At 34.2% G+C, this 10,428-nt stretch overlaps 2 protein-coding genes across 3 annotated transcripts in view; both read left to right on the top strand.

Annotated features, from left to right (window-relative positions):
• Nucleotides 1-1,156, top strand: part of LOC100640638 (catalase-like) — a 12,532-nt gene extending 11,376 nt beyond the window's left edge. Inside the window, exons 14-15 of the mRNA XM_003389888.3 lie at nucleotides 907-978; nucleotides 1,026-1,156. Of these exons, the coding sequence (XP_003389936.1) occupies nucleotides 907-978; nucleotides 1,026-1,052 (99 nt within the window). The 3' untranslated portion in view covers nucleotides 1,053-1,156. The remainder of the gene's footprint in view (nucleotides 1-906; nucleotides 979-1,025) is intronic.
• A 2,113-nt stretch (nucleotides 1,157-3,269) lies between these two features.
• On the top strand, nucleotides 3,270-9,252 carry LOC109586283 (uncharacterized). 2 transcript variants are annotated; one of them, XM_020002457.1, is made up of 10 exons: nucleotides 3,270-3,611; nucleotides 4,070-4,120; nucleotides 5,757-5,804; nucleotides 5,860-6,645; nucleotides 6,697-7,303; nucleotides 7,351-8,051; nucleotides 8,132-8,543; nucleotides 8,586-8,697; nucleotides 8,749-8,907; nucleotides 8,961-9,252. In XM_020002457.1, the coding sequence occupies exons 1-10, from the start codon at nucleotides 3,563-3,565 to the stop codon at nucleotides 9,147-9,149; spliced, it is 3,114 nt and encodes a 1,037-aa protein (XP_019858016.1). In that variant the 5' UTR covers nucleotides 3,270-3,562; the 3' UTR covers nucleotides 9,150-9,252. The 2 variants fall into 2 exon arrangements, with proteins under 2 accessions (XP_019858016.1, XP_019858017.1); XM_020002458.1 differs by lacking the exons at nucleotides 3,270-3,611; nucleotides 4,070-4,120 and adding an exon at nucleotides 5,025-5,685.
• Nucleotides 9,253-10,428: the final 1,176 nt, after the last annotated feature.

Genomic DNA, 10,428 nt, shown 5'->3' with positions numbered 1-10,428 from the left:
TTTCAAGCTTCTTGATCACAGACTCCTTTGTAGCATTGGATTAAAAAACTACCGATACGTTGTCTTCTGGGATGGATCTTTAGAATATTTTAGCACTCAACATCTCTGGTATGCTATACCGGCTCTCATTTGTTTTTTCTTATTCATAATTCCATTTCCACTGATACTCACATTTGATGGACTATTGTTAAAGGTTGAGAGTAAACTGGCCATTTGTTTTGCTTTTATTAGAAGGTTAATGCCATGGACTGCAATACATTATAAGCTGAAGCCTCTTCTCGATTCTTTCCAAGGACCTTTCAAGGATCAATATCGTTTTTTTGCTGGTCTTTACTTCTTTTATCGATTATTATTACTTAGTTTATTTGTAATGGCCTCTACTGAATTTCAGTATTATTTTTATCTGGCCATAGCACTGACTCTCATTATAATGATACAAGCTACTGTCCAACCATTTCAGGAGAAGAAGCACAATATTTGTGCCATCCTTACCTTCACTAATATGGCACTAATAAACTTATTCACTGTATGTATTTTCTTCCTGGAGTCCCACAATGGGTATAAAATTGGGGCTATCTTGGCACAATGTATACAAATCATACTTATATATATTCCACTGGTTGCTGTGGCTTTCTGGTTGTTGAGGATATGTTACTACAAAATCAAAGTCAATGGGCACACTCTTGATAATCATGGTAGTTATGAAGAATTGTTATTTGATAGAAGTGCTGGATTCTCTGCCGTTCATGAGAATAGCTGAAAAAGTACTTCAGCTAAACTTTAATTAATTTACTAATATAATAATAAAGTGACTAATAGCTAATAAGTATTATAGGTGTTCTTTCATTTTACTGTTATAACTGTTTTATTGTAGTTCTCAAAGCATCTTTGTTCATTCCTTTTTAGATTAGAAATTTTTCTTCTGTGCATCCTGACTATGGTAGTAGGATATCTGACCTTTTGCAGCAATTTAAAAAAGTATATGCATAATACTAATAAATTTATCACATAGTGTATTTTTTTAGAAAAAGCAAGTATCATCAAATTTGTGATTCTAATTATATATATATATATATATACTGCTGACAATAGGACTGTTTTTGATTGTTTGCAATTGATATCAATTTTTGCTAAAAAATTTGTAGTAGACTGTTAACTAGTGTTCATTAGATTGTTGTTTGTGTAAGGGATATAAAGAGTTGTATAGGTAAAGGAAATGACATCATCATGACGCATGACCATTGACCGGATTACACCACTCACAGCAGCAGAGTAGATCTATCTTCCCCTCGATAATCCCCAGACTACAGCAGCAGGAACTCAAAATTTTATTAACAATGGCTGAAGAAAAATTGCTACTAATAACTGATCCTCAAGGAGATGATGGTAAGATTTAGAATCTATGCTGGGTGAGGACTATTTCTGATATTACATTTACTATTAGAGTACATGCACCAGTTATGAGACACTTATGTTTTTTTTTAATTTTCAAATGTTATTATTGAAATTACAGGCAGTGTCTCATAATACTAACCATCCACAATACCAGAATCTACTCTACGTCTCTAAATGGTATTTTAGTAAATCCAAATGTGGGATTATGAAAAATGGCATGATTTTAATGAAAATTTACTTAAGACAAATGTCAAGTAATGACATGTCTGTATATCAATGTCTGTATATGTACATGCAGTTCACAAGGTGTACTATGCTATACCAGGTATAGCACCCTTTTGATTATCACAGTGACAGCTATTACAATCATTGAAAATATACCATTCAATATGGTACCCGATCTGTTGCAAGACAGTAGATAATTTTAAAGAAAACAAAGAAAAAATCATGGCAATGGTCAATAAAGCAAGGACAATTCAAAAAGTAGGTCTTTCAGGCACAACAGTATCTAATGCTCTAGCTATAACAGGAGCAGTTCTAGCTCCTGTCACTTTTGGTGGGTCTCTTGCATTAACAGCAATAGGAAGTGTTGTAGGGTTAGCTGCTGCTAGTGGGGGTTTTGCTGCAGTTGCTTTAGCAGTTCACAGTATGAAAAAGTTAAAAAAAGCACAAACAGTTATCGACCTAGATCAGCAGATTAATTTGAAAATGCCTGTAAATATTATCGAATGATGATGCAACTTACATCTCATTCAGCTGAGGCAGGGAATACGGAAAAAAACAGCTGCAGTTGTTGTACATGCTACTGATCATGTTGCTGGAACGACCGGAGCCTCATCAGATTCAGCTGCAACAGATAGTTTGATTGCATATCATAGCTATCACATACACAAAACAAGAAATGAGATTATACGCAATTTGGTGGAAGCATTATTTAAAGGTACATAGATATATATAATATAATTATCATTATCTGAATTTTAATTAGGTATGTGTCATGCAATCAATGAAGTTGAGCATGAAGTTCAATCAGAGACAAATATTCTTAAAAATGCTGAGTATGGTTATGAAATTCACATGATATGCCAAGAAAAGAAAATAAAAAGCTTGCAGTTACAGTTCGCACTCTCTTCTCTGGTCCATTTGTTTTTCCTGATGGGCATACTCTTGTAAGTGCTGTATATGATATCACAATGCCAAAGCTACCTCATCCAGCAACCATTAAGCTGGAGCATTGTGTTGATGAATCTGATCAAACTAGATCAGATTTGTGTTTTGCTATTGGTAGCATTGACTTGAAAGAAAAAAACAGTGATTTTTATGTATTTACTGAATTTATAATGTTGGTAATCTATACATACAGTAAGTAGGATATTTGACCTTTTGCAGTAAATTTCTTTTAGAAGAAACAAGTATCATCTAGACCTGCGCTAATTATGCCAAAATAATTTTAGGAATAATAGGGGCTTCATCTCATATGGCATAATGCTGGAATAATTAGATAAGATGCAGGGCCGTAGCCAGGAACTTAAAACAGGGGGTTCGGAAATTGCTGCGCGCGAAGCGCGCAGCAAAAATTTTGCCAAAATGGGCGTGGTTGGTAGGAGTGGTCTTAATTTACTCATCTCGGCCATGTGCTGACTCAGCTAAAATGGCCATCTGTGCTTCTCGCTGTTGCCAAAATGCTAATCCTGCTTTTGCAGTGCTGTTCTTCATGACAGGAGCTAATCTAAAACTTTTTTGCAGCTACAACAGGGGGTTCGTCCGAACCCCCCGAACCCCCCCTGGCTACGGGCCTGAGATGGGCATAAAGGTGGAATACAACCTTTATGTAATTAGATGAAGTTAAGTTTATTTGTTGTTGCAATAATGACTACAAGATAGTTTTGGTCACTACATTTTAAAAGACATACTCTTCAACACCAATTATATGTTACATTCACTGCCATGTGTTTTTTGTTTATTGCAAAAATTAATTTTTTGAGAGAATAAAATGGGAGTAGAACCGTTAGTAGAGGAAGTGACATCATTTATGACACATGATGATTATTATTAGATAGATTAGATCTCCGACACGCCCCGGTCCCCGGAATCCAAGCAGCAGCGCAGCAGTAGGCTACTATCCGCCCCAGACTAAAAACAGCAGGAATTCAAAGTTTTCCTTAAAATGGCTGAAAAAAACTCGCTACTAACAACTAATCCTCAAGGAGATGATGGTAAGATTTAAAGTTTATGCTGGGTGAGGACTATTATAATTTACTATCATGTCGTATGAAAAAATGACATAATTATATATATGTATATATATTATATATAATATATATATATAATGAAAATCTGTTTAAGACAAATGACAATCTGTATGTGGCTATGTGCAGTTCACAAGGCCTACTATGCTATTCATATCTTTCTTCTAAATGACGTTAATGATTTATAATGATATTCACTGGGATACTGTAAATAGAAATTTTTTCACACTGCCTGGCATTGTGCTGAAGAGCGGCTTCATATGACATCATAGCATACATCATAATTACTTCCGTATGGTAAAATGGCTACTTTGCCATTCATTTGTACCGCGTTATAAACTCTTCTGGCATGCACCAGTATATTTACATGTACAGCTATAATATTATAGTGTTACAAAATATTTTAACTTTTTTTTCATTTGTAGGTACTGCAGCAGATGATATATCCGAGATCCATACTTCAGAATTAGGAAAAGGTACATTTTAAAGTAAATCATTTTTGTGTCACCAAAATTAAAGCATCAAATACTATGGTGTCATGTACTATGCATGCATTCATTAGGCACATATAGGTTATGGAGTCAGAGTACAGAGACTAAGAGAATTGGATCAAATTTAAAAACTTGTTAAGCTAGATCTAAATATACAAAGTTTTAATAAAAAATAGTCTTTATCTATAATAAACATACTAAAATTGACTATTTGACCCAAGTTGTTTTAGATATGAAGGTATAAACACATTTAAATTGAACAGTGCAATCAGTTTCGCTAATTAGCACATAGAATGTGTTCAGGCAGAAAACAGAACCACTTAGGAGTCGCTAGCCTTAACATTCAAAAAACATGTAGAATTTTTGTTATTAATTGTGAAAACAATTAAAGTGCATGTTAGGGAGAAATTTGGGTACAAAAACAGTATAAGAGAGGTGAAGGATGCACCTCTTTAAGTCGTCAGTTGTCTGCACATGTATGGTTGTTATCTATTCATTTATAGTACCTGGGATCTGCATTAAAATGGGGAAACATACTAAATTCAAAGCTCAATAACGAGACATAATTGGTACATTGACCTTGCCAAAACATTTATATGTATGATTTCAAAACTATAATTTGTCCTGCATATTACCACTGTATTAAAAGTTACTTGCTTAGATACAATAGTGTTGATTGCTATAGTTTTGATTGCATTCTTCATAGTCTAATTAAGATGTGAGGGTGTTTGGGTGTGGCTGCAAACTGACAGCATGCAGTTGTTACAGTACAGATAAAGTGTGAAATCTTGATTGCTATAGAGTTGCCACAGTCCAGGAATAGTCTCACTAGCCAGACCATTCCCCAGCCCAATGACTATAGGCTGGGGAATGGTCTGGCTAGCGAGACTAGTCCAGGAAAGTGTTAAATCTTGATTGCTAGAGTAAAATGGTGTCTCTTGGGCTAACTGCTGGAAGAAGCTTGAGTTTCTTGGACTTCTACTCAGTGCGCACACACATTTAGTAGGCTCTATTTGTTCCATACAAACTCTTGTCAAGTGTCTGAAGTTTGTAGGCCACCTTAGCTATTCCTCCTTAAGGACAAGCGGCTCATGTAAAGTCAAGAGGTAAGTGATTTTTAGGCAATCATATCTTCAAAACAAAGAAAGTTCCAGCAAATGCTTCATTATTTTTTCAGATCCCTGTTCGAAGCAGGAAAAAATTCATTGAGAATTAACCTGCTACATTTGGCAAGATTGATGGCTTTTGGTGCCTTCCACTGCCAGTTATGCTGCTTGATAAAGTAGTAGAAAGTAAATTTTTCTAGCCCATAAAAAAGTTTTTGTGACTGTACAGCCCCTTTTAAAACCACAGAGCCTCACAGTGTGAATTGTGGGAATGACAGACTTAATTGCATAGTCCTCGCCCATGCTAATTGCTGGTGAGGCCAAAAAGGGCATGCAGGGTCTGGCTCACTAGACTATGATATAGATTAAAATGTAGCACAAAAGATGAAGTACCTACATGTATCACACAACTGCTTTTACATAAATTCACTACCACACCAGCTTGTAAGTATACCCTCTTGTTTCCACTTTATTACATTTAATAATTAATGATTTAATATTTTTGTTTTATGTAGATATAACTAATCAGTCAGATTCAACTGAAGTTGATGTGTCAAAAATAGGTAATTATTGTTACAGTAGTATGCAATATATTAAGTAATTGCTTCCCCATAATAGATACTAATGCAATGAAAACCTTCAAGGAACTCATCCAAGTAGAAAACATTTCAACAGATGTTAACATACTAGTTATTGGAAGGACAGGACAAGGAAAGTCTGCATTAGTCAATAGCCTCATTGAGCTAGGAGAAGAAATTGTGCGTGAGGGGTCAACTACTGATAGCTGTACACAAACACCCCAGTCTTACACCTACCCAAACATCATTCCTGGTGTCAATGTCACAATAATTGATTCTCCAGGTCTGCAAGATGCTCAAAACCAAGAGTACAAACACATTCAAGAAATGAAGAACGAATGCCACGAGATTAGTTTGGCCCTCTACTGCATGAAGATGACAGACAAGCGATTAATCAATGATGACAAAGTTGCTATGCAAAAGCTCCATCAAGCATTTGGTCAAAAATTCTGGGAGAGAGTTGTATTTGTTTTAACCTTTGCAAATGATGATAGGTTAAAAAAATGGGATAAAGATAGAGATGAAGATGACAGAAATGAGGAACTCAGTTTGGAAGACCGGATGATCAAACGACTGAAAGGAAGAGTTCAACATCGCAAAGACAAATTAAATGCATTTGTCAATGACCTCCTACAATTACAACACACATCAAAGCAGAGTCAAGATGCAATCCAAAAGACAAAGTTTGAAGTCCTTCCAGCTGGATATTATGACCCTGATCATGATGATATTCCTCGTGGTGTCAACTGGCAGCGTGACCTTATTGCTTTTTGTTGCAATACATTAAAGCACAAGCACAGATTATCAAAACTAAAACTAAATAAAAGTAAGAACAATATCAATTACGTGCACAATATCAATTTGTAATATTTTATAGAGATTGCTTTAGCTATTATCATTGATAATCGTGGAGAAATCAAGGTGGAGAATGAAGAAAAAATATTAAATGATGAAGCAGCAGCTCTTAAAAAAGCTTTTGAAAATCTTGAGTTTGCTGTTCTTTACTTTAACAGCCTCTCCTCAGAATCAATAGCTACTTTGCTTGAAGCAATAAGTGAAGTAAATCATTCTCATTTATCGATGATAGCCCTAGTATTTCTCAGTAAAGGGAAGACTGCTGAGCTATATGATGCTGATGACGTGGCTGTGCCTTATTCTGCTTTGTTTCGCCATTTTGAAAGATCTCCAATTCCAGTTATATTCTTTTTTGATTCATTATGTGATGATAAAAAGAAAAAGGATGATTCAAAAATTGATTTTCATTTGCCTCTACATATTTGCCCCCAAAATTCCCTGGTTCTCGCTGCTACATACAATTCAGCATCATCTCCTGTACTCAAAGAGTTCACAGAAAAGCTGGGCCACACCAGTGTCCAAAAATGCTTTGAAACAATATGTGCTAATAATAATAGCACTACTGTGAAAAGCATATGGCATGACACTCTTGGGAATTACTCATTTATTGTCAAATCAACTTATGACAGGTAAGTAAAAAAATTCAGTTATTTTTGATAAATTAATATTTTGTTAGGATTGAAACTTTTGAACAAAAATTAGAAGTATACCATTCAATATGGTATTTCATTCGTTGCAAGACAATAGACAATTTGGGAGACAACGTAGAAGAACTCATGTCAATAGTCCATAAAGAAAGAGCAATTCAAATAGCAGCTACTGTTTCAGGCATAATATTAAGTAAAGGCTTAGTTGCAACAGGAGTAGTTCTTGTTCCTTTAACTTTTGGTGGGTCTCTTACATTATCTGCATTAGGTGTTGCTGTGGGGTTTGGTACTTGTGGTGCTGCACTTGCTTCAGTAATTCGTAATAAGAAACGGTTAAAAAAAGCACAAGAAATTATCAGCCTAGATCAGCAAATTAGTTTGATAATTAATGAAGATGCCAATGAATATTATCAAATGATGATGCAACTTGCACCTCATGTATCAGAGTCTTCAGTTATTGGTGCAGCAGCTACTATCAGAGGTGCAACTGCTGGTACTGTACCTGAAGCAGAAAATACAGTTGAAACAGCTGCACTTGCAGTACATACTACTGGTCGCATTGCTGGAATGACTGGAGCCTCTTTAGCTGTAACAATACCAATCGATATTTGTAGTATTGCATATCATAGCTATCACATACACAAAGCAAAAAATGATCCCTTAGAGAAAGCTAAAATTACTGTTAAACCAGAGCAGATTATACATAATCAAGTGGAAGCATTATTTAAAGGTATATACAATTATTACATATATGATATGTGTAATTACTGTCATTTTTGAGTTTTATCTATTTTTAATATTTACACGTAGGTACATGCCATGCAATTAATGAAGTTGAGCACGAAGTTCAATCCAAAAAAAATATTCTTAAAGATGCTGAGTATGGTTATGAAATTCATGTGCCAGTAAAAGAAAATAAAAAGCTTGCAGTGACAGTTCGTACAATCTTCTCTGGTCCATTTGTCTATCCTGATGGGTATACTCTTGTAAGTGCTGTATATGATATCACAATGCCAAAGCTACCTCAACCAGCAACCATTAAGCTGGAGCATTGTGTAGAAGAATTTGATCAGACTAGATCAGATTTGAGTTTTGCTGTTGGCAGCGTTGACTTGAAGGAAAAAAAGATAATCTTTGAAAAAGTGGATCAAGAGTTTAATGGATCAATTCAACAAAAAAGCAGTTGTCTCTTATGCATATTGTACAGGAGAGCAATATACATGTAAGTAGTGTTATTATCACAATTTTTTATTGATTCATTCAGGCAAGACAAAAGCACTGTGAAATATGTTGCTCAATGTTTTTACGAAAGAAAGTACAAGAACTTTTGGACTCTGAATATTGCTTTTACAAAGCTTCTGTATGTTAATTTTAAGGTATTTTTAGCTGAATAAAATGCCAAAATACTCAATTATTTTTCTATTTAGCAAACTCAGTATACATGTAGATATGGTCTTCAAGGCTCATACTATCCATTTGTTTTTGATTCTTCCATGCTCTCTCTTGATCTAACTTGCTTTAAAGATACAAAAGAGTTCTCTGGATGGATAGTATCACCAAATGATAGCGAAGAAATGCCAGACACAGTTAGTTATACTTGTAGACTATATAGTGTTTTATAACTGCTACTCATTATTAGATATCAATGCAAACAATTGACACTGTTGAGTTGAGAGAAAGAAGTGCCCAAGTGCTTAGAAAATCATTTCCCTCCATCAGTTTGTATGTTTATATTTTTAATGAAGAAACTGCTGCTGACACAATAAATGAGTTGTTCAAAGTTGGAGGAACAAACTTAAGCATTAATATCAGCCGTCACAAAGAATAGGCTAGAGCTTTATTGATAATAATTTAGTACTTTTAATTGTATTGTGTGACTTTGTTACTTAAGGTGAAAATTAATTTTCCAATTTATTGAGTGCTGTGTTCTTAATAATTTAAATTTATGTGACTTTGCTATTTTTATTAGTTATAACTGTTAGCAAAAAAGCTACAAAATCCAGGACTATTATGCTAATAATAACAAAATTAGCTTTTGGTTATAATAATTATTTTAACTAAAAACATGAAATTCAAAATGGTCGACTTTTTGTTTTTACTAAACCAGTAGGTAATCTACAACATACAAGTAAGTAATCTTGGTGATACTGATACATGTAACTACACTATTGCAGACTTGCAAGTGATAGTTGCTTTTACATTGCTACTCATAGCAAAAGGTTTGAACTGATCGCTTCTAAATTATTGATTAAAAAAATTTGTTCCAACAGTATGTTTATTGTCACTATCATACTCTTTCCTTAGTCTTCACTCTCTTTCTCACCCTTCTCTATTCTATATGGTCATTTATTAATATTCACAGCCAGGCACAATTGGAGTATATAACCAGTTAATTATCCTTAAGCAACTTGTATCAATCAATGTGATGGACCAACAACAGCAAATAATTTTGAGGGAGTCTAGCAGGTTTGGATTATTTTAAGCAAAAAAACTCCTATTACCCAGGTAGTTTGACCCCTAAATGACCCTTAAAGTATTAGTGATTAAGTGAAGTCAAGAGATGTATGATGACAGTTTGTCTCAAGTGTGTAGCATTATTTCTCAAACTGTAAATATTATGTCTAATCGCTTATCATCCATCGTATTATTTCACTTTCAGTTTTAATGTTATTGAACTGCAAATCTGTAATCATAATTTATTTCCTTCTTATCTTTTGTATTATAGATAAGTTTTTTGCTGAAGGCGCTAGCATCAGAGTTGTCTTGTTTCAAATTTCATCGTTGTGTCACATTTGAGAGATGGTCAGTAAATATTCATATTTGTTTTGACTATTATGTGTTAGCAAAAAATATGTGCATGATGTAGAGACTTGCTATGTGTATGGGCAAGTACTAGTTAATTTAGGTTTAAAATTCCTGCATTTTACTTTACAGTGACCTAACATATGTTTGATACAAATATTCTACTGTAATCAACTAATCATTAGTTTCATTTGAAGATATGTTTATTCTAGTGTGTCACTTTCATGCATTATATTTGTATTCTCTATGGTCTTACAATTATTTATAATGACAAAATTTGTTTTGTGAAGTGTATATTCATTAAG

This window comes from Amphimedon queenslandica, unplaced genomic scaffold (genome assembly GCF_000090795.2).
Source record: "Amphimedon queenslandica unplaced genomic scaffold, v1.1 AMPQUscaffold_12908, whole genome shotgun sequence".
Classification (NCBI taxonomy): domain Eukaryota; kingdom Metazoa; phylum Porifera; class Demospongiae; order Haplosclerida; family Niphatidae; genus Amphimedon; species Amphimedon queenslandica.
Note: the sequence above shows the minus strand (reverse complement) of the source record. Positions and strands in the feature narration are given on the sequence as shown.